General features: G+C 46.1%; 2 protein-coding genes across 5 annotated transcripts in view; one reads left to right on the top strand and one right to left on the bottom strand.

Annotated features, from left to right (window-relative positions):
* Positions 1–17,196, top strand: part of WSB2 (WD repeat and SOCS box containing 2) — a 21,183-nt gene extending 3,987 nt beyond the window's left edge. The window contains exons 2-9 of one of the 3 annotated variants that reach the window (XM_060121642.1): positions 2,054–2,222; positions 7,638–7,882; positions 8,039–8,170; positions 11,257–11,357; positions 12,504–12,676; positions 13,380–13,490; positions 13,603–13,710; positions 14,325–17,196. In XM_060121642.1, coding sequence (XP_059977625.1) covers positions 2,054–2,222; positions 7,638–7,882; positions 8,039–8,170; positions 11,257–11,357; positions 12,504–12,676; positions 13,380–13,490; positions 13,603–13,710; positions 14,325–14,487 — 1,202 coding nt within the window. In that variant the 3' untranslated portion in view covers positions 14,488–17,196. Of the gene's footprint in view, positions 1–1,010; positions 2,223–7,637; positions 7,883–8,036; positions 8,171–10,587; positions 10,669–11,256; positions 11,358–12,503; positions 12,677–13,379; positions 13,491–13,602; positions 13,711–14,324 lie in introns of those variants that run through there. The other 2 variants (XM_060121641.1, XM_060121643.1) reach the window with 2 other exon arrangements.
* On the bottom strand, positions 15,459–27,399 carry RFC5 (replication factor C subunit 5). 2 transcript variants are annotated; one of them, XR_009534855.1, is made up of 12 exons: positions 27,221–27,399; positions 25,556–25,620; positions 25,147–25,283; positions 23,899–23,978; positions 23,229–23,302; positions 21,858–22,017; positions 21,062–21,143; positions 20,540–20,669; positions 19,892–19,969; positions 18,025–18,079; positions 16,687–16,953; positions 15,459–15,612 (listed from the first exon to the last, which is right to left on the bottom strand). XR_009534855.1 is itself a non-coding variant. In XM_060121644.1 (11 exons), exons 1-11 carry the CDS (start codon positions 27,286–27,288, stop codon positions 16,857–16,859), a joined length of 1,026 nt encoding a protein of 341 aa, XP_059977627.1. In that variant the 5' UTR covers positions 27,289–27,399; the 3' UTR covers positions 16,082–16,856. The 2 variants fall into 2 exon arrangements, 1 of the variants encoding a protein (XP_059977627.1); XM_060121644.1 differs by lacking the exon at positions 15,459–15,612 and having other exon boundaries at positions 16,082–16,953.

Here is a 27,399-nt window from a genome sequence, read left to right as displayed (position 1 = left end):
TACCTTAAGAAGATATCTAGAAATAATGGGAATAAACGCCACGGGGTTGCTGCGTAACACTGAGTCTTGTTTTGGATTTACAGTATAAAGTAAGTTCTTACCATGCAGATATTCACATCCAGAGGACTGTGCTCAGATACACAAGTAATTGTGTAAGTGAAAGGATCGCCTGTGCAAACACAGATTTCTAGGAGGAATTACCTGGGCGTGTATACAAATGCCAATTTAGACAGATCTGATATATTAAAACCTAGATTTAAGCATAGAACCTCAGGGAATTAATATTCTCTTTACAAAGGAAACTTCCTTAAATTTTCTTTAAATAACAAAGCCATAAAGGCTTAATATGATTTATTAAAATTCTATTTAAAGACAGAATTTTCAGCAATACATTTATTTCATGAAACAAGATATACCCATGTATTTTCCTATAATGCATGTCAGAAAAATATATATATATACGTATAAATATTATTTACATATATGCATGTTTACCGTCTGTTTCATTGAATCCAGGATATCATGGATTGTATTGCCAATATGTGTCACTGAAAAAAATACTGCCTATTTAACTATGAAAAGTCATCGCTTGACACATCCTGATTTTAACAAGGTCAAACTGAGAAGACTTATAAAGATGTGTCCTAAAATATACGAAATAGGGGCTGTTTAAATTAGTATCTATCTGGTAACAGCTATAAAAAGGTCAAAGTCTCAAAACTGCTAAAGTGGAACATACACATCAGACAGTGACCTCATTGAGGATGGAAGCCAGTTTTTATATTCCTATGTAACACAATTGTAGCGATCAAAAAATCAGTTCTGAAGGCCTTGAACTTACAAGCTTTGTCAGCCATTGAGAATCTTCCGCTGTAGGGGAGACTTGAACTGGGGACTGCACTTCAGGTCGATGAAGAAGCACCAGTCCAGCCCCCGCCCTTCACAGGATGCTGTGCTAGCCTCCCCCCTCCGCCCCCCCCCAAAAAAAAAGAAACAAGGATTGAATCGGCTTGGTGTTTGAAGGCGGCTGCGTAAATTCCCAGCTGGGGGTGGCGTTGGGGCAGAGGGAAACTTGTCACTACAGGAGAGAAAGAAATAAGGAGAGTGGGACTTCCTTCCACTTTGATAGTGTGAGATCTGGGTATGCTTCTGGGTTGCTAATCTCAGTGGGATTCTCATAAGCAGAAAATGAGTCTAGGTGTGAACTCAGATGAGCTACTTGGGGCACGACAGGGAGGTGTGTGTGGCCGGCGTGTGGCGTGCAGGGAGACGACCGGAAAGGGAAGGCTGGGGCCGGTGGGGTGGGCTGGGAGGCCGGGTCTCAGCTGCCTTTATCTGGTAGGCAGGTGGGAGCTTTGGAATGTATTTGAAAGAACTGTCAAGATGTGATGTGCGTTTCAGCTTCAGCAGGGTCCCTGGGGGCAGGAGAAAATGCATCAGGAGAGTCTTGTAAAAGATCGGAGCAAGATGGGATGAAGGTTTAGGCCAGAACAGAGAGGAGATGGAAGTGGGAGGCCAGATCAAGAAGTCTGAGTGACAGGAAGCAGGGCCAGTGCTGAACATTTTAGCCTTGATGATGGGGAGGATGACGGGGAGTGAGAGGGAGCCTGTGAGTTTCAGATATTCCTTCTTTCACCTGTTTCCCAGTAGCAGGTTCTTTTGGAGAGACCTTAAGTGCATCTGAAGGCTTCCTGATCAGCACCGTCTGATCCTTGCCTGGCCTGTCTCCTTTCTTCCTCTTCGGGCTTTCATAGGAAAACGAGGCCTCCCTTCAGTGGATTCACTCTTACAAAGGTTACTCTGAGTCACGGTTAACCAGAAGTCAGGAGCGCCAGCACTGCGTAACCCCACTGGAATTCGGCCTGTGGCTACTGTTAGTGCCCCAGGTCATTTAAATGACAACTCCCTCCCAGAATCCCGACTGTCACTTTTTGCCATGGGGAGACCTTGGTGGCTTTCCAGTTTCTGAGTCAGCAAGGTGGTCAGGGGCCTGGTTCTGCCCTTACCCTTGAGGTGAGGGTGCCTGTTTGAAGCATGCTGTCTCCTGCCCCAGAGGAGCCACTGCTGCTGGCCGAACTCAAGCCCGGGCGCCCCCATCAGTTTGATTGGAAGTCAAGCTGTGAAACGTGGAGCGTTGCCTTCTCTCCGGATGGTTCCTGGTTCGCCTGGTCTCAAGGACACTGCATTGTCAAGCTGATCCCCTGGCCGCTGGAAGAGCAGTTGTAAGTTCTTTCACACCCAAGGGAGTGAGGGAGTCCTGGGGAACTGAGCGCTCTCCCAGATGGCTCCCTGCCCGAGAGCAGGAGAGGGAAGGTGGCCAAAACAGTTCAGCAATTGGATCAGTGAGGTTTCCAGGGTCCCACATTCTGTACCTGTGAAAATTAACTCCATCGAGATTATGTTAGCCCTGAGTTTCTTTTTTTTAACAGCTTCACTGAGATATAATTTACACGCCGTACAGTTTGCCCATTTAAAGTGTGCAGCCAGAGGCCCAGCTGGGTAGTTAGGCCTGATTGTTCGGCAGCTGCTGATGAGGGCTGACTCCCCCTTACCAACTAGCTGTATTTTAAATTTCTCTAAACTACCTGAGTCCTTTGGAGGCAAATAAACTTGTCTTTCACAAAAAAAATAAAGTATACAACTAAGTGACTTGAGAATATTCACAGAGTTGTGCATCCATCGCCACGATCAATCTTACAACATTTTTGTCGCCCCAAAAAGAAACCCTCTAATCCCCCTCTGCTCTCCAGCTCTGAGCAGCCAGCCTCTAATCTACTTTCTGTCTTTATAGATTTGCCTGTTCTAGACATTTCGTACAAATCGAATCATACACTATGTAGTCAGTTGACTGGCTTCTTTCACTTAGGATACTGTTTTCATGGTTATCCGTGTTGTAGCATGCTTCATGACTTCATTTCCCTTTACTGCCAAATCATGCTCCATCTTATGGAGACACCACATTTTGTTTATAAGTTTATCCACTGGTGAACATTCAGGTTGTTTTCACTTTTTGGCTATTAGATAATGCTTCTGTGAACACTTAGGTGAAGTTTTTGTGTGGATATATGTTTTTGTATATGTTTAACTGGTTGAGGAACTGTCAGACTGTTTTTCAAAGTGGTTCCAGCATTTTACAATCCCACCAGCAATGTTGGAGATTTCCAAATTTTCCACATCCTGACCAACACTTGTTATCGACTGTCTTTTTTTTTTTTTTTTTTTTTTTTGCGGGCGCGGGCCTCTCCCGCTGCGGAGCACAGGCTCTGGACGCGCAGGCTCAGCGGCCATGGCTCACGGGCCCAGCCGCCCCACGGCATATGGGATCTTCCCGGACCGGGGCACGAACCCGTGTCCCCTGCATCAGCAGGCGGACTCTCAACCACTTGTGCCGCCAGGGAAGCCCTTGACTGTCTTTTTGATTATAGTATAGCCATCCTAGTGGGAACAAAGTGGCATCTCATTGTGGTTTTGATTTGCATTTCCTTGTTGGCTACTGATCTTGCCCACCTTTTCATGTGATTATTGGCCCTTTGCATGTCTTCTTTGGAGAAATGTCTATTCAGATCCTCGGTCCATTTTAAAATTGTCTAGTTGCCTTTTTTATTATCAACCAAGTTCAGTTCCTGATATTAACTAGCTTTTCTGTCTCTGGGCTGGACAAGTCCCAGTATCTGAATGCTGTGAGCTCCCAGTCAGATGGCCCAGCATCAGTATTTTTTTCATTTGTCACAGGGCAACTCTATGTCTATATTTATTTACTCAGCCAACAGTTGTTGTAGTCTTCCTTGCCTGACCCAGAGCCAGGGGCTGAGAATCCTGAAATAAATCAAACATGGCCCCTGCCCATGAGGGTCTCATTTGTTTTGCTTTAAGCATTTCTTACAAGTAGCACGTTAGATTTAAGTTTTTTATAAGTTCAGTCTGAAACTTGTTGCCTTGATAATAGGTAACGCTGATGAAAATTTGCTGAGTTGGGTACTCTGCACCCTGCTGGGGTTGAGGAGTATAAATTTGTGCACTTGCTGGAAGGAAGGCCATTTCGAGGACCTTAAAACTGCTCTTCCTGCGATTAGGAATCTCAGAAATGGGGTCACCTATTTATTTATTTAAAAACTTTTATTGGAGTACAGTTGATTTACAATGTTGTTATTTTCTGCTGTACAGCAAAATGAATCAATTATACATATACATATATCCACTCTCTTTTAGATTCTTTTCCCACATAGGTCATTACAGAATATTGAGTAGAGTTCCCTGTGCTGTACAGTAGGTCCTTATTAGTTATCTATTTTATATATAGTAGTGTGTATATGTCGATCCCAATCTCCCAATTTATTCCTCCCGCCACTTCCCCCCGTAACCATAAGATTGTGTTCTACATCTGTGACTCTATTTCTGTTTTGTAGATAAGTTCATTTGTACCATTTTTTTTTATAGTCCACATATAAGTGATATCACATGATATTTGTCTTTCACTGTCTGACTTACTTCACCTAGTATGACAATCTCTAGGTCCATCCATGTTGCTGCAAATGGGAGGTCATCCATTTACATACACTGATTTTCAACATGAAATTAATCATATGGTAGTTAAAAATCAGAAATAGCTTAAAATTTGGTGATGAGAGAACGCTTAAGGAAATTTTGGCATTGCTGTATATTTCTGTAGCCATCAAAGATTGTTGTGTGTGTTTTTTGTTTTTGTTTTTTTTAATCACAATTTTCAGTTCCTTCTATACTCAGATTAATGGTAATGCCAAGATCATTATTTATTGGTTCCCCCAGTCTAAATACAAGGGACTCAACTTCATATCCAGACTTAAATCTGATATAGATTTATAGTCTGAAAAAGTATTTTTTAAAAAGCATAAAGTGGGAAATCTGTTACTTCCTTGAAAATCACTCTTGGGGCTTCCCTGGTGGCGCACTGATTGAGAGTCCGCCTGCCGACGCAGGGGACATGGGTTTGTGCCCCGGTCCGGGAAGATCCCACATGCCGCGGAGCGGCTGGGCCCGTGAGCCATGGCCGCTGAGCCTGCGCGTCCGGAGCCTGTGCTCTGCAACGGGAGAGGCCCCAACAGTGAGAGGCCCGCGTACCACAAAAAAAAAAAAAAAAAAAAAAGAAAATCACTCTTGTATTCAAATATATATATTACTATACATAAATATATCTTTCCAATATTAGGGAAAATGTAAATTTGAGCATTAACCCTTTATGTGTATCTTTTGTTTAATATAATGAGGGAAATATTGTTTAATATGTTAAATGAGCAGTTACTTGTTTTAGGGAAAAATCACACATTTTGAAGAATAATAACTTGAGGAAATGCTTACAGTACAAGGCTTACTGAAAAAAGCAAGCTATGAAACTGTATCTGCAGTATGATCCCAAATTTGTTTTTGAATAACATGTGAATGTACACATAAATTAAAAATTCATCATACAGTGTTTACTGTGGTTAGAGTGGTATTAGGATCTGGGTAATTTTTATAATTTTCTCATTTCCAAAATTTCCCCATGTTTCACTATTAATTTTATAATTTAAAATAATTGTTATTTTAAAAGTCCTTTAAAAGGGGAAATCTGGGGCCTTTATATTCTTGTTAGGGTTGTTATACATTTAAAAAATCATATAATGTAGCGCTTTTGATATTGAGCAAATAATTGATAATAACTAGATAAATGTACTACTACTTTTAATAAAATTTTCTGAAAATTCAGTTTTGGTGAAGTTAAATTCTCCTAATGACTGTCCCCGGCCCCGAGCGGCCCCCTCCCACAGTCGCGTCTGCCACCTCCCATGTAGCTCATCCCTTGAATTCATTGCAGACTCTGAAGTCCAGGGCATGTGCTGAACACTAGGCTAGGACACCCAAGACTTGACTACTAGTTCCCGTTTTGCCCCCAATTTTGTGACCCCAGGAAAGTTATCTCTACCCCTAACATGTTAAATTTATGATAGTAAAATGAATTACTATGCCAATGTGCCTTAATTCCTTTGGAATAAAGTAGCTACAGATGTATCCCTTAATTCAAATACAGAAATCAGGATTTTATTAAAAAAATAGGTAACTTTGGAGGTTCTGAGCTGGCCTACAGAGCTCTCCCCATAGCTTGCCTTTTCTGTGCTTCTCCCCTGCATGGCCAACTAAGGCCCCCGGGTCAGGGCTGGGCAGGTCTTCGAAGTGTATGTGTCGGCCTGGCTGGGGCTGGATGTGGATTGGGTGGGCTTCATTGAAAAGACATTCAGTGTCACATTTCAGATGTTCTGTCAGAACGACACATTTTCAGACCACGTTTGGCCGTTTAGACCAGGGGTCGGCACACTTTTTCTATAAAGGCCCAGATAGTAAATATTTCTGGCTTTGGGGGCCGTATGTCTCTGTCAAGACAAGTCAGCTCTGCTGCTCGAGCGTGAGCACGTCCCTAGGCGAGAGGTGGGCAGACGAGCCTGGTGGAGGTGGGAGACGGCTTCACGTACAGAACAGACTGCCATCCGGGCACACTCCCGCAGCCTCTGCTTTAGAATGACACTTTCAGAGTCGAAGGAGCCCACGTTTGCCGCAGTCTCTCCCTTCTAGTTCTGTAGGTGAGCTTGCTTAAAATTCTTTAATATATTTCGATGATGCGATTGGCAAAAATATGACTTACTTAACTTTTCGGGAATAGATGTAATACAGAAAGAGGTTCAGCTGCATGTATGTTGGCTATAGGATTTTTCATGGAAATGAGTCCCAGCTTTATCATCACTCTTTCCCCCAGTTCGATAAACCACGGAGTGTGGCCATGTAGCAAAGCAGAACTGAATACTTACAGTGATAAAGTGTACTGCAGATAAGGGTTCTGCATTTGCGGGCCGAACCCCAGGACTGTTTAATTGCTCATGCCTTTGAGACATTGTCTGCGAGGCAGAGTGGTGGGCAGGGCCCTGTTTCTTAGGGACGGAGTCTTATTTAGCTTGTCTGGGCCTGTGTTTCAGCATAAGTTGAAGGTAAAAGGAAAGGCTTGGGCCACGAGATCTTTGAGGTCAGCGTGCCCCTGAACAGCTCCCTGCTGGTTGGTTCCTGGACTGGATGTGCCATCAGAGAAGTAAATGAAAGAGCCTCATTCATTGACTGGAGCAAAGCGAGTGAAGGTGGAAATCGGCGTGTACCAAGCAAACTGTTGGCCGAAAATTGGGTTTATTTTCCTGCTCCTTGGGGACTTTCTAAGCTAGAGATAAGGGGGGTATGAGGCAGAAGAGTGGCACATGGTTATTCAGGCTCTAAGTTCTGTCCTAGTTCCAAACCTACAGCATGCTTTCCTTCTCATGAGAAACATGGAGTGCATCTTTCCTTCCACGTGCCAAAACCCGGGAGAACTTTCTGAAGAAGCAAATGGCTCCCTGGAGCATCTGTGATCTAGTTATCCCACAAGGCAGGTCGCCCCACTGCAGGACTGTCACACATGGGATGAGCCACGGCCAGTGAAGTCTCTGTTACACGAATTCTAAAAAAAAAAACGAAGAAAGGTCGTACTAGAATTCACTGAAGGCCTATTTGTTTCTGGGATTTCAAAGGCTTAGGTACCCCAGGATGAAAAGTCGATTGACTTGGTGGCAATTTCAGACTCATTAAGAACTCTCTGCTTTTCCCAGCATCCCTAAAGGGTTCGAAGCCAAAAGCCGAAGCAGCAAAAATGATACAAAAGGGCGAGGCAGCCCAAAGGAGAAGACGCTGGACTGTGGGCAGATTGTCTGGGGCTTGGCCTTCAGCCCGTGGCCTTCTCCACCCAGCAGGAAGCTCTGGGCACGCCACCATCCCCAGGTGCCAGACGTCTCATGCCTGATCCTTGCTACAGGGCTCAACGATGGGCAGATCAAGATTTGGGAGGTGCAGACAGGTAGGTCATTTCTGGCTGGGATCAGGCCCCAGGGGCCTCTCGTGCACATTCCGATCAGGGACCAGAGGGGCCGCCAGTTGGCTGAGGGGTGTGGCTGTGACCTGTAGACCAGAGCTGCCTCTCCCCCTGATAGAGTGCCCCTCTCTCTCACGCTAGGGCTCCTGCTTTTGAATCTGTCTGGCCACCAAGACGTCGTGAGAGATCTGAGCTTCACACCCAGTGGCAGTTTGATTTTGGTTTCTGCATCCCGAGATAAGACTCTTCGCATCTGGGACCTGAATAAACATGGTATGGAGGTGACGGAATGACTTGGCAACCCCAAAATACTGTATTTGCCCCTCTCTCTACTTGACCAGTGTCATTTTATCCAGAACAGTTTTTCTCAACCTTTTTTTCTGTTATTGCCTCCTGAGGAGACTTTTTAGACATGTTTTTCCTAGTCACCCCCCCAGCCCCCTCACCACCTGGGAGATTTTCATGCCAAAAATACATTGACTATCTCTTCAGGTACTGGATGTGTATCTGTGCTTTGTACATAAAAAAGGTCAGATTTTTCTGGCCATCAAGAACCAGTTTTCACCCCTCTCGAAAATACATGGTGTAGAATAGGTTTTCTCAGCTGTGGCACTCTTGCCATGCTGGGCTGGCTAATGCTTTGTCACGGACCTTCCTGTGCATTCTGGCGTGGAGCAGCATCCTTGCCCTCTTAACCCGTGAGATGCCAGTAGCACCTTCTCTAGTTGTGACAACCAAAATTGTCTCCAGACAGAGCCCAGTGTCAACATAAAGGCCACAGCCTCCCCGGGTTGAGAACCACTGATCTGGAAGAAGTCATCCATGTTGGGTACTTCCTGTTAGAAGTAAAGTTTCTTTGTACAGTGGAATCTAGGTCTACAAGAATCCTCTCAGGCTGGGGAGGGGGGCGGGCAGTCAGCCCTAGTGCAGTTCTGCTCTAAGCAGGACTGTATCCCGGAGCAGCCCGACGGAGAATTCCATACATCTCTGGTGTTTCTCCTCAGCTGGGAGGGTGACACAGGGAAGGGGAATTGGTTGCCGGGCCATTTCTCCCTCGCAGGTGTGGAGGGAGGTGGAAGGAGGAAATGGGGACGTGGGCGGTTCATGAAGAGCACCCTCGTCCCTGATGATGCAGAGTCCGAGCGGTGACTGTGCAGCTCTCCACACCACGAGAGGGGCCCCGTCCCAGCCCTCTCAGAAACGAGCCTGATAACTTGTCAGGCAACTAAGGAGGTGCTTGTGGTGTCCTCATCTGAAGGCATCGAGTCACACAGCGCGCCCTGGGTCCTGTCTGCCCGTTGCTGTGGAGCTTGTGGCTGTGTGGTCTGAGGTGGGCCTGCTGACTGGGAGGGTGCTCAGACGCAGTGCCTTTTTCTTTTTTGCGGTACGCGGGCCTCTCACTGCCGTGGTCTCTCCCGCCGCGGAGCACAGGCTCCGGACGCGCAGGCTCAGCGGCCATGGCTCACGGGCCCAGCTGCTCCGCGGCATGTGGGATCTTCTCGGACTGGGGCACGAACCCATGTCCCCTGCATCGGCAGGCGGACTCCCAACCACTGCGCCACCAGGGAAGCCCCGCAGCGCCTTTTTTAATGAGTGTCGCAGGCACCTTGCCACCATCTGAGGCAGGGAGGGAGGACTCGCTGAAGGGGCTGAGAGTGGGCAGAATGGACTAGGCCAGTTACTAGGGCTTTTCAAGGAGAGGAGGGGACTCAAGTAGTGTCCCCAGGCACGGGGCCCAGCCCTCCCACCCTGCCTTGATTTATTCACTCACACCTACCCCGGGGGAGCAGGTACGCTTCTTACTTAGCTGAAGAAACCATGACTGACTTTCATAAAATTTATTTCTGTATACCCACACATACACGTGAATTCTTAAATGCATATGTATGACCATATACATTCTTCCCCCCTTTTTGGGGGCTTCTCCCCCCAAACTTTCTCATCCTCCCCTCCTTTGCATTCCTCCATAATCCCCCTGCAGTCCTGTCACCCATGCTAAATAAGACCCTTCCATATTGCCTTCCGTATTTTTCTCTATACTTGCATAATCCTATTCAGACACTCACTTTTTTTTAAATTATCAGTTTATTTCTGGCTGTGTTGGGTCTTCATTGCTGCACGCAGGCTTTCTCTGGTTGCGGTGAGCGGGGGCTACTCGCTACTCTTCGTTGCTGGGCGCAGCCTTCTTATCGCAGTGGCGTCTCTTGTTGCGGAGCACGGGCTCTAGGCGCGCTGGCACGTGGGCTCGGCAGTGTGGCTCGCGGGCTCTAGAGCGCAGGCTCGGCAGTGTGGCTCGCGGGCTCTAGAGCGCAGGCTCGGCAGTGTGGCTCGCGGGCTCTAGAGCGCAGGCTCGGTAGCTGTGGCTCGCGGGCTCTAGAGCGCAGGCTCGGTAGCTGTGGCTCGCGGGCTCTAGAGCGCAGGTTCGGTAGTTGTGGCGCACGGACTTAGTTGCTCCGTGGCGTGTGGGATCTTCCCGGACCAGGGCTCGAACCCGTGTCCCCTGCATGGGGGGACACTTAACCACTGTGCCACCAGGGAAGTCCCAGACACTCACTTTTACATTTATGGATTTGGGGGTCATTGTTTCACAAAAATGGAATCATATTCTTCACATTTTTTCTGCATTTTTCTTTTTTATTAGACAGTACTCCATGGAAAATCTAGTTCCTTAATTTCATCTGACTTAACAGGTGGAATACTACCCTTTATTCATCCATTCCTCTGTTGATGGGCATTTAGCTTTTTCCCAGATGGAGATCTGAAGAGATGACGTGAGTGACCTAGGGTTATGCGCTGAGTAAACAGTGGAGCCAGGATTCAAGGCTGAGTTTACCTGCCTCCAGAGCATGTGGCCCTAATTATGCTGCACCACTGCTCATCCGGACATCCTGGCGAGGGTGGGAGGAGGGTGAGAGTGGGATCCTTGTGGCCAGGGGGAAACCATTACAGAGCATAAATGACAGAGAATTGAAGGTAAACACTTTCAAATTTGGAAGGATGCTTCAGAGTAACTGAGGTGGTTGGGGGACCTAAAAAGAATGTTCTCTGTTATCAAAGGAATGTATCAAACTTGATCTGTGGACAGCCTTTGTCCCACTGACCTTGTGGATTTTGGTGAAACAGTAGGTAATGATTTCCCTTGGGCATTATAACGTCATGTTAATAGATTTCAGGCATTTAAATGACAAATCCTGTCATATTTCTTTCTCTGCATTAAAAAAGGGGCCCGTGGGCTCAGCTGCTCGAGAACCGCTGGATATAGCGGGTGGGGCTGGGGGGAGGCACCACTGCTGGTTCTTCAGGCTTCCTGCTCTGTGGTTTTGGGAGTCGGCTCACCGTGTGCTCCATTTCTCTGACAGGTAAACAGATTCAGGTGTTATCGGGCCACCTGCAGTGGGTTTACTGCTGCTCCATCTCGCCAGACTGCAGCATGCTGTGTTCTGCAGCTGGGGAGAAGTCGGTGAGTCTCAAACTTGGGGTGCCCTTTGCTCTGTTGCTTCGGTTCAGGGAAGCGGCCTCATGCGTGAGAGGGTAAGTGAGCCAGTGTCCTTGAAAGCCGCCTGCAAATCAGCCCCAGCGGGAGGCACGCTGCCGGGCTGAGGCCCCTCCTTTTCTGATTTGCACTTTGACACAAACCAAAGGAGAGGAGGTGTTTGGAAGCAGATCGCTCCCGTCATGTCATGGGAGGGCTGTTTGCCTTCACAAGATGGGAAAGCCATGTTTTTTAAATTTCTTTCCCTGTTGGAGTCTACGATTTTAAAAGTTGCAACCCACATGTGTATCCAGATTTCCTTTGAACCATCTAATTTGAATCCACCTAATTAGGATTTCTATTCAAATCATAAAATGTACAGTAACTCGTTGAACTTTGTCCTGAAATCCTGTCTATTGTAACAAAAGTACTAGAAACCCAGGAACAGTTTGGGAACCGATTGTTTTTTACATCTGCATTGAGCTGTTGTTGGCTGTGACCGACTTGGGAAAGTTAAGAGTTCACTATTTGGTACAGCTCAGGTGGTTAATCATTGATTTGAGGCTTGGAACTATGTGAAAGTGAGAGTTTTCTTAAAGGAAAAAAAGAAAATACTTCTTTTAATGATTCTCAGAAAGGTTTCAAGTAAGGAGCTAGGTCAGACCTACAGCCGTGGGGCAGATTTCTGTGGTCCTGTAAACCAGAGGCGGGTGTCAGATGGCTCTGTTGGCTGACCAGGAATTCACCTCCGACCCCTATTTTTGGTTTCAAGTGAAAGGACAAGGTAGCCCTTGGCTTAGGTCTTCAGCATGCATTGCCCTATTTGCTAAGAGCGCTCAGAAGCAGGACCCAGAAGCTTCCCCTGAGCCATGCTGGCTGCTGTCTTCCTGAGGTCGGTTGGTTGATTCTCCCCTAAAGTAAGCTCCTTGAGCATGTCTGTTGGTTCTGTGCCTCAAGAATTCAGACCTGTCACTTTATTTAGTATGACATGTTCTAGAAGAAACATAGAAAAGGGGCTGGAGCACTTAGCTTCCCCTGGCTGTGCGGCCTGGAGAGGCAAGGCTGTGCCTTCTCCTCACTGTTCACGTCTTGAGCACTGTTTCCGTCCTGACCAGGCACCTGTTCTTCCCACAGGTCTTCCTGTGGAGCATGCGGTCCTACACATTAATCCGGAAGCTGGAGGGCCACCAGAGCAGCGTGGTCTCTTGCGACTTCTCCCCCGACTCTGCCTTGCTCGTCACGGCTTCTTACGATACCAATGTGATCATGTGGGACCCCTACACTGGCGAGCGGCTGCGGTCACTCCAGTAAGGACTGCCTCCCCGCTTCCGCTTCCCGGTGGGGTGTTCGATGGGAAACCTGTCTTGGTCCAGGACACAGTGTGTTCGTGCTTATTCTGAGGCACTGGTGTGCAGCAGTGTTTCATTGTCAGTTCTCAAATTAGCCCCGAGTGCCTTCAGGTCTCCGGCTATAGGAGGCTCTCTGTACTGCTTTGGATTCAGCATTATGAAACCTCACAGTAACTCTTTCTTTCCACTTACTAATAACTGTAGTAACAGGTTCAGAATGATCCTCTTATTGAAACTGTTATTTCCAAAGTGAATTTTCATGTTCTCACCAACTTGGTCTACTTTTCCCCTTTGTCTCTGTTGTTTTCTGAAGCAAATAATAGGTAGTCCTATAATTATCATGTATCTTAGCCTAAAAAAGACTTTCAGTTTGTACTGTGGCATTAAAGCGAGGGCTGACCTACTTTGCATAAGGAAATTAGCACAGGGAATATTAGTAATCTTTCAGCCCCCTCCACGAGACACTGGAGCTGTATGAAATGCACTTGTTTCCAGTCGTCTTTCCCAGTCTGCAAATCCCCAGGTTTTCCACATGGGGTACGAGACATCTCTGGAACCTTTTTGTGGCCATGGCACTTTGGCCTCCTGCCTGGGGATGAAAGGCGGAGGGCGGAGGGCAGCCATCACTCCAGGCCCACCTACTGTCCTGTGTCCTCCTCAGCCACACCCAGCTCAACCCCCCCATGGATGACAGCGATGTCCACATCAGCTCCCTGAGATCTGTGTGCTTCTCCCCCGAAGGCTTGTACCTCGCCACGGTAGCGGATGACAGGTAACGAAGAGAAACCTCTTTCTGTGGCCTCAGAGCAAGTGTTGGAAAGGGCTTGTAGCATCACCCTTGGGGTCTGGCCCCAGGTCTGCTGACACGTCCCTTTCTCCTCCAGGCTCCTCAGGATCTGGGCCCTGGAACTGAAAACTCCAATTGCGTTTGCTCCTATGACCAATGGTCTCTGCTGCACATTTTTTCCACATGGTGGAGTTATTGCCACGGGGTATGTATCTGTTAGCCGAACAGATGGGTAGTGATTTCTGCTGAGTATTCCATGTAGCTTTTTAAGGAAAGAAAGCATCTAGAATTTTCTTGCCTGTGAGGAAGGCTTTAAGGAAATCTGAGATTACATAAAATTCTGATATTCTCTTCTAATAGAGTTTATCATTTACTCTTAATATTTAGCCTAAATGTCAACGTGAAAGATCTACAATTCATGCTATTAACAGGCCAAGTCTGCAAGGAAGCAGAAAGCAAGATGATGCAGCATTTATATAGGAAACCATTTAGGGCAGAGACCACCTTACAGGGAACATCTGTAATTCAACAGGTGGCACTCTTCCCTGTTACATTTGAACCCATAGTATGATCTATAAAGGGCTGTACTGACAGAGACAGCACTTTGGAACCAGAGGTGTCTTGAGTTCTCCTGCTGCCCTCAGCAGCCTTAATTACTCAGCACCACAGCCTTCATATCTATTTCCAAGGTCCAGGTTGCGTTTCACTCTCTAGAGTCTCCTGCCAGTGCAAGTGAGAGTAGAAACATTGATATCTGTCCCAATGAAAACATACATTTCCAAGGTCTGCCGTAACGCACTGGTTTCCGTCTCATTTCAGGACAAGGGATGGCCACGTCCAGTTCTGGACGGCTCCTCGGGTCCTGTCATCACTGAAGCACTTATGCCGGAAAGCCCTGCGAAGTTTCCTAACAACGTACCAAGTGCTAGCGCTGCCAATCCCTAAGAAAATGAAAGAGTTCCTCACATACAGAACTTTTTAAGCCAGTCTCCATAGTCTTACTTGTTTCCTCTGTAGCAGGATAAATCTTCCTGACAAGTAGCTGGAGCAGTGGGCCAAACATCTGGTCTTGGATTGAAATAGAATCTCTCTTTGGGATTGTGAACACAATGTAGCAAAACCAGATTCCAGTGGCCTCGCCAGGGCCAGGGGTCTCTTCCCCATGAGGTGTGAGGGTCAGTCGTAGAAGAGGGATTCCACTTCTGCAGTGACGGAGCCTGACCTTAACCTTCAGTCCACTTAATGGACAGCAGTGCTGGACCCTCTCTGGTCATTTTGATTCCAAGAAGTTTCCACTCCCTCGAATGGGAGTGTCTGTCGTTGATGCAGATGCAGAGGAGGTGTTGGTGAAAGTTCTCTCCTGCTGGTCAGAGCCGCTTTGATGTGGACAAAGGCTTTCCTTCCTCTGACCCACGGGACAGTTTTCACAGAGCCGTGTAGGGTGAGATATTACTTAGCTTAACTAAAGTCCAGGTGACTCAGAGGCCATGCTCCTGATACAGACACTAGACTTGGCTTTTTTTTTTTTTTTTTTAAGAAACAATGGCGTGCATGTGCCGGAGGCCAGATTTGTGTGTCATGTTACATGGGACGTATTCCTCAACTGCATGACTGTATCAGTGGCTACTGAGTTATCTGTCAGTTGTTCACCAGTTAGCATATTTATTTGTATTTTCTCAACAGATGTTAAGGTACAACTGTGTTTTTCTCAATGGTATCTAAAAACCATAGTACTCAATTCCAACAGTTGTGAAGATGTCTCTTAATTGTGTGAAGAATTGGTGTCGTCATCATTTCAGCTGATTTTCTTCTGTACAAGATCTGACTTGACTGCTTCACCTCATTGGACTCATCAGCCAGTCTCAACTCTGCCCCTAAACACAACTAGCTCTTTCAAAGTACTGTTCTTCGTGGCGTATAGTTATCTAATGAAGACACCTCATTCAAACAAAATCTGCCTTTGGAAAATTTAATATATTTTAAATTATTTTAAAAGAAATGCAACATCTTATCCTTGGCTTTCTTACTAGGTGCTTTGTGGAGGCCTGTGTACCATGATAAAACGTGTTGAAAAAGCAGAGGAGTCTCTCCTCTGCTGCCTTTGTTGCTGAAAGAAAAACATTTCAAGATGAGAGGCTTTCATCGAAGGAAAGAAAGTTAAAAGCTTTTGGCTTGCCGTTTCATTTTTTCCATTCAGGAAAAAAAAACCCACCTTTTAAAACTAGTGAGTACAACAAGACAGCTGGGAATGGACTGGGCAAAATTAAGTTTTGTGGTTATCTTGAAATATCGTGTACAGTGTAGTCTGAGAGGCTCTGGGCCGCCTCCTTGAGCCCCTCACCCCACACCCCCAGCCATTAGCTTCAGACTTTGCTTTTGTCCTTTGGCAGCGAGGCCTATGTGTGTGATGCACATAACCTTCTCCCTTTTGATAATATAAGAATTGGACACCTTTATAAAGAACAGCCTCCAAAGAAAGTTGATTCTCTGATATCAGGGACGGAGGAGGCTTTCTCATATAAATGCAAGTGGAACAAGTCAGCGTCTGTGTAATTGGCTAAGGAAAGAGGAGTCACTTGTAACACAACAAGCAAGCTGCTTTATTTTTATTGTGCAGAACACTATCACACATGCAGCACAAATGCTCGCAGATAAACTGCATTACATTTAGATTAAATATGAAGAGTCTCAATCCTTTCAGCACTTGCAGGTTTAGAGTCAGGCTTAGTCTTATGTGCCCTGGGTTAAACAAGCCAGTGTTGAATGACCTCTGGCCCCAATAGCATCATTTAAAATGAATGTTTTCGCTACTGTCCACACCACAGTTGGGAACCTGCTAGCAACTCCTCTACTTCAAAAGGAGAAATAAAAAGGCCAGTTTTAAAGTAAGAAAGAAAATTGAGTCCACTTTATAAGAGTATAATAGTTTGGGCCAGAAATCCATTAACACCTATTTAAAGTAGCGCCACAGATTAGATTTACAAACTTTGAAGATGTTCTTTTTACCTTGAGTTGGAAGACACTTGGACTGTATTAGATTTGAAAGCCTGATATTCCAAATGGGGTAGCCCATTTCCTATCACCCAGGCAACTGAAGGGTAAAAGCCTTAAGGCTACAAAGGTTTTACTTTTTTCCCCCCCTTATAAAACACAAATGGGCAGTGCAGTGAGAGAGCTGTACCTTAAAACTGCTTTGTACATCCCTGCTCCAACCAGCCACAAACACGGTACTTTGGGTACATGTCTGCCCACCCATGCCTGGAACAATTTTCCGAAAGGGGGGGGTGACTGTGTCCCCTGCTCTCCAGTCACTGCTGGGCCTGAGAATAGGCAGCAAGTGGTCCTCAGCATCTAGGCTTCTGTGACAATCAGGTCTCTGGTGACTTGAAAGGCGGCAATGAGGGAACTCAGCTGTATCTTCTCATTGGTGCCAACAGAAAGTCTGTACCTAAAAGAAGTCAAACAAAAGGTAAGAAGAGAGAATATCACAACAGCTGCCTTTTGAAGAGAACAACAGCAGTCAGACTGAAAGTTGGCCAGAGAAGGATTGGAAAGAGGTGACAGAAGTTCATTCTGGGCAGCAATCTCGTGCATGTCCCCTAATGTTTTTGTTGCCTCAAACACTCCTTTATAAATTTTATTCAAACTGGGGGCAGGGGGGAATATTAAATTAAAAAAAAAATTGTTCCCAGTAGCAGTGTTCTGAACTTAACTTTGTTCAAGCTCTATACAGATATGCAAAATTTATGTGATTAGGCATTATTTCTTCACCTGCAAAATGCATCGAGAGGAATTATAATTAAGAATCCCTTCCTCGTAATTCACTGGGAAGCTTGGCTGCCGTATCTGTGGTTCTGTGGTCAATAAAGCAAGACACTGGTATTTCATCTTGCCACCTTTCAAGTGCCCAGCCATTGAAAGCAAAATCATGCTACTCACAGTGTAGTGATAAGAAGTGACCTAATTGGTACGTGTGAAAGCCAACGACGGCAAATTAGTTGGCTTACGTGGACATCTATTTTGAACCTAGTGCTTTTGTCTACTTAAATGATAGCTGCCAGCTTCACTGGGGGCTAATAACTGTGTTTACTGAAGCAGGCAAAGTGGAAAATTGAGTTTATGTTTACTTTCCCTGTAATATGCTTTCGTATGCCAGAAGGCCTTAATAACAGCTGGATAGCTGGCCGTCCCCAAACGACCTAGATGTCTGAACTGAAGCAGGCTTCCCACATAACAAGAGCATGTCTGGAACCAAGGTGGACCAGGCCTCTGAGGTCGAAGGAGAGGCCTTTATCTCAAATGCGTAACCGAGTTGTACCTGTCTTTGTGTTTATCCACGTTCTTCACATAAGCAGCTCACACCCTTCCCTGTGCTTCGTTCAATAATTCAATTCCAGCAAAAACTAAACTCTACTGTATATGAATGATTTAGACAAAACAGTTGAAACCAAGCAAGGAGAAACAACTCACAATGGGGAAAAAGGAGGAAAAGAATTAAAACTGGGAAATAAATACTCACTCAATGTCTGCCATTTTGGTCAATAAATGTATTCGAACTGAAGATGGAAAGTCAACTGGGGGAAAAACAAAAATGAGTGGGGTCTGTCATTACCTACTATATATATAAAAAAAAAATCACAGAAGTATGAGTTTCCACATCAGATACATAAGACTAACCTCTTGAGGCCACAGATCTCAAGATACCACACCTCTAGGAGGTAAAAATTGCATAGGTTTTCATAGTTTTTATTCATTTTAGTCTTCAGAGAGTAGCCGAAAAGAAAAATGAGCAGGTTCCAGAGTGATCATAAGATGGAAGAGCCATCCACACTGCCCTGTCAGCACTGGGCCGCTCTGTAAGTTACTGTGAAAGCGAAGTTCTCACTTGCTGTCCCAATTTTTTTTTTTTTTTTTTTTTGCGGTACACGGGCCTCTCACTGTTGTGGCCTCTCCCATTGCGGAGCACAGTCTCCGGACGCGCAGGCTCAGCGGCCATGGCTCACGGGCCCAGCTGCTCCGTGGCACGTGGGATCTTCCCAGACTGGGGCACGAACCCGTGTCCCCTGTATCGGCAGGCAGACTCTCAACCACTGCGCCACCAGGGAAGCCCTGCTGTCCCAATTTTAAAAACAAACATAACCACTGTAAAGCAATTATACTCCAATAAAGATGTTAAAAAACAAAAAACAAATAATTGATTTTTCAAAGTCGATTCATGCTCAGCATCCACAAAGTGCAGAGCTGGGCCTGAGCCAACCATGTTCTCGGGCAGAATTTCACATGCCAGCCAGCCAGGGAGAGGCCTGGAAAGGCACTGGCAGAACAGTGTTCGTGGACCTAAGTGTCTGCAGGTGGCTGCTGGACAGGCAGAGCTTCTCCATAAGGCTGAAGAGCACGTCACTTAGAGCTCAAAGACACACTCGTGTCTGGTTCTCCCCCAAAAGGGCCAACTGGATTGGTCTGGGGTGATTCACATGTGCTCTCAAGGTAGAGGAGCAATTCTCTGTGCAGGACATACGACCAAGTGTGGACCTAAAGATGGTTTAGTTGAGGCTGCTTTGGTTTTGTGAAGCTAGATCTTCCTCCTCCTTTCTTTTTGGGGAAAATAGCCTTTTAGAAATACAAACTCCAACATACTGCTGTAAAATACAGACCCTTGGAGGAAATAAGTTAGCCTTTAGGAGTTTCTTTCCTGTTTTTCCCCAGCATTCTAGAAGTCAAAAGAGTATTTGGGGGGCTTCCTTGGTAGCGCAGTGATTAAGAATCCACCTGCCAATGTAGGGGACACAGGTTCGAGCCCTGGTCCGGGAAGATCCCACATGCTGTGAAGCAACTAAGCCCGTGCGCCACAACTACTGGGCCCGTGTGCTACAACTACATGCACCTAGAGCCCATGCTCTGCAACGAGAGAAGCCACCGCAATGAGAAGCCCGTGCACCGCAACGAAGAGTAGCCCCCACTGGCCACAACTAGAGAAAGCCCGCGCACAGCAATGAAGACCCAGTGCAGCCAAGAATAAAATAAATAAAGTGAATTTACGAAAAAAAAAGAGTATTTTTGGAACAAGGTTTTAAAAGCAAGACACAGACACACAGATATTGGGTTGGCCAAAAAGTTTATTCGGTTAGTGAATACGTTCAATAAAGTTCTTTGCGAAAATTAAAAATGTGTCTTTTAGTTTTATTTAAACCCAAATGAACTTTTTGGCCAACCCAATAAAAAAAATAAATAGCAAAACAAAACTGAAAATGAGGGGCCGGGTTTACACCTCTTCATTCCTGTTTCTGTTTCCAAAACGAAGCGTCACGTTCCCTCTCCAGCCACCCTCAACCCCAATGCATGCCACCTTCTGCATAGCTTCTGAACTGGGGAAGAACCTAGGTTACCTCTGTGCACGAACAGGTGTATCTCTGTCAGGATGTCATGTAATGCCAACCCCTTTAGAGTTTTCAACTCCATGATATCTAGAGAGGAGCAGTTAAGGCAAAGGGAACAAATTCCTGAACAAACACTGCAGAGAATGACTTGAAAGTAGGGCTTTTCACGCCAACACAGCTGTTTCCTTCACTCTGAAGTTGCACGTGTTGGACCCCAGTTCTTATTTTTCTGTTTTCACCTCCATTAAGGGAGATGAAAGATATCTCTGTCTAGTAGAGAACAAAACCAAATGCATTGCCCAAAAGGCTTTCCATCACTACAGCTAGATTTTAATTTCATAGCAAAACAAGAGTAACACTAACTGCTTGAAAATGACTGCACCTTCCACCCAAGGTCTAAGTGCTTCCCTCCCATCTGAGAGTTAAGCTGCTTCAAGCCATACCCAGCTCAGGGCCCTTCAGGAACAACTTGGGGCATGAAAGACAAGTACCCATCCCCCCCACAGACATCTTGCTTCCATGACAAGCTGAAAGGTGTCCCGTGCAGCCGCTTGTCTTGCCAGTAGGGTGTAGGTGCTGCCTGCAGCCTGAGCCTGTGAGGCCACGTGCAGGCCTTGGGCACCTAACGCACTGACTGAAGGACAAGAGAAAGGATACTCCTGTAGGCCGTGGTGAAGTCTTGATTCAACATCCAGTCCAGAATGTTGGCGATGTCTGACTTGAGTGGGTGCCCTGTGCAGGTGTAGACGGTCTCCTCTGTCACCTTCCCAAAGGCCATGTTGGTGCTCTGGGCAGACAGGGGGAGAGTCACCACGGCTGCTGCAGCCACTGAGCTGCAGGAGGGTCAGGAGGAAACTGCGGAGGCAGCAATGTGGGTGGGCACGGGAGAGCTCGAGCCCTGTACTTTTTACACTGCTAAGAGCTGGCCGCATCAGAGGAGGCCACTGCCTGTCGGCTATGTTACTTTGCAGAGTCCTTCCCTATCTTTCCCTTATTTGCAACAAATTATTCTTTCAATTAATCAAAACACAAAGGTGGGCGTATATCTATGATATACTATGAGATGTCTTACCAGTTCCAGATTTCTGAATTAACACATCGGTCATGCTGTTGCTTATGCCTTTCTTGAAAAAGTATTCTGAAGCGCCAACTCGAGATGTGCTAGGAGCGGTGCCCTACCTGCAAGATGTTCAGAGCCCTTCGCATGTCTCCACTGGAAAGAGTTACGAGCGCTTTCATCCCGTCTTCACTTATGTCAACTCTGCAAGGAAACAGGCAGGAGGGATATAGAGGCCCTGAGAGCACAAATGCTCCCCGAGGGGACAAGATGGACTGTGAAGATCAAGGCTTTGAAACAATGAAAGAGAAAAAAGGGAAGGACGGAGTCAACAATACTCTCCTGATTTACAGGCTCCAGAACTTGCTCTGGCTGCTGGGGACGTGGGCCTCACGTGAGTAGTCACAGCCCAGTCCAAGTCTAGCAAGACCATCATTTGGGGCCAAGCATTGCTGTGTTGAGCAGGTAGCTTTGAATTCTGTTCTCTGGAGAGGAGAGGGTGCTGGCGAGATCTGCGCTCGCAGAGCCCAAGCACCTGTCGAATCAGCAGCAGCTCGGGCTGGCTACTTGACTGGCATCTGATCACGCAGAATGTGATGTCTCAGGACCTTCCCTGCTAGTTGAGAAAGGCTACAGGCTTCTTAACAGGAGGGACCTGGCAGTGTGCAGTTTCCAAAGACAAAGAGTAGGAGGAAAGTGGGACCGCTTCTAGGGGAGGATGATGGACTCCAGTAAGGAACCAAATGACCTTTATGAAGAATGTCTGTGAGCTACCAGGGCGGCCGACAATGAGGTTTACCCTGTGCCAGGCTCTCCCGAGTTGTTTACAAACGTTATCGCCTTCAGATGTACCAGTAGCTGCTTTACATGACACCCAGTCCCCAAGGCCCCGCTTTCCCTGCTTTTCAACATACTTACTGCTCTTCTTCTGCGACATGTTCCAGGCGGGGAACCATGAGTTCAGGGGTCAGGGGACCGAATCGGAACCTTGTACACCGGGACTGCAAGGCGGGGATGATCTTTGACAGATAGTTACAGATGAGGCAAAATCTGGTATTTTCAGTAAATTTCTCAATCACTGGCAAGGGAAAAGAGAACCACCTCACGTCCATCCTGATTCTTCCAGGGACCCAGAAACCCTGAACTTTCCTACGGTCACGTGAAGCGGGGAATCAAGAATGCAAACAAGTGGGAAAGCTACTGCAGCGAGAGAGGGTGAGCCTGGAGACCAACCACTCTCTCCCCAGAGCTGATGCACACGTCACGTCCACGGGACTGGACAAAATGCTTCCTTTTTCATGACTGGCTGTGATCCCGGCACTCTTGCCGTTCCATTCCACTAAGATATGAAATCCAGTACGCCTGCCCTTTTGCATAAAATCCTATTTGGCAAACGGATGACGTGCCACCTTCTACTGGGCGGGGGAGGGGGGTGGCTTTTTGCAGACTTTCCAGTGGACCTTGTCTTGAACCCTTAGAGCATTCGAGAAAGCATTAACCCGAATTCAGAGATGCCTATGACACCAGTTTCAACCTGTAGGTACCAACGTTCTCACGCTGGGATCTGCCCAGACTGACTCTACAGAATAAGATGCTGAAGAAAGGTGGCCAAAGCCTCTAGGACCAGAAGATATTCTGTCCTCCTCCTCCGCTTCTTAAACATGGGCTGCAATCCACCCCTCCCCAGAATTCCTAAAGATCATCTTCTCTCCTAGCTGTCTACCGCAGAATCTTAATGAGACAGATTAAGAATGTCCTTGCAAAGAAATTAACTGCACCTTTAAGACCAACAAATCACAGTATACTCTCCTTTCCTGGCCCAATCATTCTCCTGGCAAGTAGGGAAGTCATGTCGGCTTTCTGAGTGCAACTAAATTTCCAGTGTTATTTTCCTGGCTATATTGTATCTAACGGTAACAACAGCAGAAAGACCTATCTAGCAGTTTAGAAATGAAAGACTTCCCATTCCCTCCCATCAAACAGTACAAATTCCCAACCCTGAAACTGAACCCAGCGGAAAAGTAGGATGAAACACCAGTGTCTGGTCATACCTAAAAGTCCCCAAAAGGCTAATGTCTTTACGCTATTAAAAGGGGTAACCACCGGTATAGAGATTTTTGTCTAGGTCATCAGGTGGGATACACAGTGAAAGGTATATAGAGATTTCGCTGGGCCAGAAGATGAATGAAAATTGAAAAGAAGCCACGTCCTATCTCAGGTCCAAAGTTGCTAACTCTCCTTCCAAAGCATTCCTCAGCCATACACACCGTACACGGCTGTGCTCCTTACCTCTCCGCAAGGCGTTCTGGGCGTCCTGAGTCATGGCATCAGCTTCATCCAAGATCACTAGTTTAAAGCCTTTCCTAGGAAAACAATTGGTACCACCTAAAAAGCCTTCTTCAATCTCCCTTTGACTTCCAGGCCCAAACCTACACCTTCACATTTGTGCCATCAGGCCCTGGCTCATGAAGTTCATTTCTCCTAGAACTCTGACCAAAGCTGTGGTCAAAGCGCATGGAGGTCTAATTTCTGTATTTGTGTTAGATTATGTCCTCTGGCACCTTCATCTTTCTTCCACCCAGTAGCCTCTTATTCTATTCTAGTGCTGCTTTTTCCTCTTTTTCTTTTTTTACCACCATCCTAGTTATCCACCCTGATCTCAATTCATTTTTGTTTAAATTCAAACTAGCTCCTCCAGTCTTATGATGTAATGAAATTAATGCTTCCCCAGAGAACTTGCTAATATAGATTTAGATAATATTTTGTTTTAATATTTGCATTTTAATATGTCTTACCACCATTCCTGTACTTTATCTCTCTTTCATGACTGCTTTTGACAAAGCCTTTTTCTTTTCCCCTTACTTTTACAAACTAGCAAAGGAGAGGATTTAAGAAATTAAACTCTATCACCTCACTGATCAAAATCTTTAGGGAGAGAAATTATGCAAAGAATTCTTACTTAAATATTGTCCTTGTGCTAGCAAAGCTCAGGATTGGTCCCCGAACGATATCTATTCCTCGGTCATCTGAAGCATTCAGCTAAATGTGAAAGAGAGAAGCCAAAATAAATAGAAAACGTGTTGGTGTGCTAGCTGTGAATTAATGTGCCTTTTCATCAATCCTGCTCAGCAAGCTAGGTCTCTAGTTCTAAGGACAGATAAGAGATAATCATTAAAAATAAGATGACAGTTATATTTAAAACTTACAACTCACTAGATCATTCCATTATACTCTGAAAGGCCAATCAACGTGTGTGTTTCCTCCCCCTTCTGAGGACAAAATCACTGACGTGCGCCGGGGGATAATTAACTGGTCTGCTCACGGTGAACAGCGCCTCTGGCACGAGCAGAATGATGCTAATTTTAGCTACCACAACCCAGAGCAACCCAGAAGTTACCAAGTCTTTAATACAATGAAGTAAGAACACTGGTGGCAGCAAGGTTCTATAATACAAAAGCAAGTTAAACAGTTTTTTTCTTACAACAGACAATATTTACAATTTCGTAAGCTAAGTTTATCGCTCGAGTCCTAGCAGTAAACAGATGGCATACTCAAATTCAGTAATTTGAAGAGAATTAAATGAAGAGATACTTTAAAAGGTGCCGGTAAGGTGTGGGGAAACCACAAGGGCTATGCAAATACCTCAAGGCCTACTGGGGCCCATTATCACCCCCAAGTCTTAAGGGGTTGGTGGGGGAGTGGCACTGGTGGGGTGTGTGTGTGGGGGAAAGGCTGCGTGCTGTGCCCTGCGGGTGGGAAAGCTGTTGGCCTGTCGTGACCCCCAGGGCAGGACCAGGCATCCTTCTCCCTTCCCCAACCCCTTCCAGGCCCCTGCTGGCCAAACCCAACCAGGAGCCAGAGGGCAAGAGAGCTCGCAGCCTTCCGGGGCGGGGCAAGAACAGCATGGAGCAACATGCAGAAGGGATCTGGGGGCACATGGGAGACAGCCATCAACCGAGCAACCACTGAGGATTTGGGTAAAAGTTGGCAACAGCAAAGAAAGACACCTAGTCCTACCACTGCCCTTTAGCTTGTACCAGTCCAGGCAAAAATGTCAATTATAGAAAAAAAGTGAATTAAAACATCTTATGTCTCCTTCTTTCCCAACCACCAGCAGGGCAACTAACTTGTAAAGTAAAACAAAACTAGCAGACCTAAAAGTAAGAGGCTGGAGTCGTTCGAGAGTAACAATAAACCTCCCATTTACCTCCAAGACCATGGAGCCAAATTCCTTATCTTTGTACAGCTGTTTAGCACAGGCCAGGATGGTGGATGTCTTTCCCGTCCCTGGAGGACCATAGAGAAGGAGGTGCGGCAGGCGGTCCTCACTGATAAACTTCTGAACTGAAGGTCAGGGGGAGAAAGAGAGAGGCCATCAGTCTCTGAGAGTTGCCTCATTCACTGCAGGCCCGAGTTGGGCTGAAGGTACTTCAACCATATGTTCAAATCTGGGTCAGATGCAGGAATGAAAAATCTGAAGGACTCAGCTCTTAAAGCCACATCCCATAAAGCTCAATCAGATCCTTCAAAATTATTACTCAGTAGAGACAACATTCCTAAGAAGTGTATTCAGGTCCTTCGACTAGGATACCAGCCGCTGACACATGGATACATACTGGTACTCAAGATGTCCTGATGAGAAATGAGATCATCCAGTGTCTGTGGCCGGTATTTTTCAACCCTGAAATACAATTTAGCATTGATTACAACATATATAAAGGCAAGAACATTTTGTTATGTGCAAAAGAATCCTTTCATATCCTAACTAAAACAGAAAGAGATACAAAACCCTTTAACAGTGGTTCTCAACCGGGGCCATTTTGTCCTCCAGTGAACTCTTGATAATATCTGGAGACATGTTCCACTGTCAAAGCTGAGTGGGGGGTACTACTGGCATCTAGCGGATAGGCACCAGGGATGCTGTTAAACATGCGGCAATGCACAGGACAACCCCCATGCCCTCCCGCGACACCCCACATATCTGGCCCCAAATATCAATAGTGCTGAAAAACTGCTCTCATTTCATCTTTCCAGCTGTCTGCCTATAATCTCAACCTGGATGGGCACCTAAGTTAATCCAAAATTGAACTCATATCCAAATATAAATTTACAGATGAATGGATAAATAAATGGTGGTATAGCCACACAAGGGAACGTTATTTGGCAATAAAAGGAAATCAGTTACTGATATAAGAAGCCAGTAACGGGACATCCCTGGTGGTCCAGTGGGTAAGACTCTGCACTCCCAATGCAGGGGGCCCAGGTTCGATCCCTGGCTGGGGGATTAGATCCCGCGTGCCTGCTGTAACTAAGAGTTCGAATGCCGCAATGAAAGATCCCACATGCCGCAACGAAGATCCTGTGTGCCACAACTAAGACCCGGTGCAGCCAAAATAAATAAATAAAAATTTCTTTTAAAAAAAGAAGCAGCCAGTCACAAAAGGCCACGTATCATATGACTCCATTTATATGAAATATCCAGAATAAGCAAATTCATAAGAAACAGAAAGTAGATTAGTGGTTGCCACGGGCTGAGGAAGGGGGGAATGGGGAGTTGCCAATGGGTACGGGGTTTCCATTTGGGATGATGAAAAATTTTGGAACTAGATAGTGGGATGGTTACATAACATTCTGAATGTACTTAATGCCACTGAATTGTACATTTTAAAATGGTTACAACTGTGAATTGTATGTTATGTATTTTTATTACGATAACAATAAACTGAAAAGAAACAACTTGGAGTTTTCCGAAATCAAGTCAAATCCATTCACTCTTTAAACCATCACTAAGACACAGTTGTGTGAGTAGGATGGTTAAGAGTGCAAGCTCTGAATCTGGACCAGCTGGGTTCAAATACAAACTTATTTTCCAACTCTGGACCTCTGGCAAGTCATTTAACCTTTTGGTAAAACTGGAATAACAGTACCTTCTTCCTAGTGTCTGTAAAATTCCAACATCTAATAGGGTGCCTGCTAATCTAATAGAAAGTCACTTAAATAAAAGTTAACTAGGGAGCGTTGTCATCATCATCATCATATTATTCTAGTTTAGAATCTGACCAATAATCGTACCGAGAGAAGAGAATATTTTGGCAAGAGAGAAGAATATTTTGCCACGGAGGTCAAGGTAGTGTCAGAAGACACGAGATCGAACCCCTGTGCCGATCGAACCCTGGGGCGGCGGGGCGAGGACGGGGTGGGGACCTGCCACTTGCCCACTCCGGCCACCACCTCCCCGCGCGGCCGACCCCCTTCCCCGCGGCTGCTGGGCCTCCTCCTACCAGGGCAGGTTCCTGATCTTGCCCCCTTCAGGCTGCTGCTGCTGCTGCTTGTGCGCTGAGGTCTCCATGACAGGGTGACGGAGGTCGCTGGGTCCGGTGGGTTTGTCGCCTCCCCCAGCTGCCTGCTCCGCGACCAGTCAAGACGTGACCCCGAGACCCACGTACTTACAGTTCGCGCG

Source organism: Lagenorhynchus albirostris, chromosome 14 (genome assembly GCF_949774975.1).
Source record: "Lagenorhynchus albirostris chromosome 14, mLagAlb1.1, whole genome shotgun sequence".
In the NCBI taxonomy this organism is placed as follows: Eukaryota; Metazoa; Chordata; class Mammalia; order Artiodactyla; family Delphinidae; genus Lagenorhynchus; species Lagenorhynchus albirostris.
Note: the sequence above shows the minus strand (reverse complement) of the source record. Positions and strands in the feature narration are given on the sequence as shown.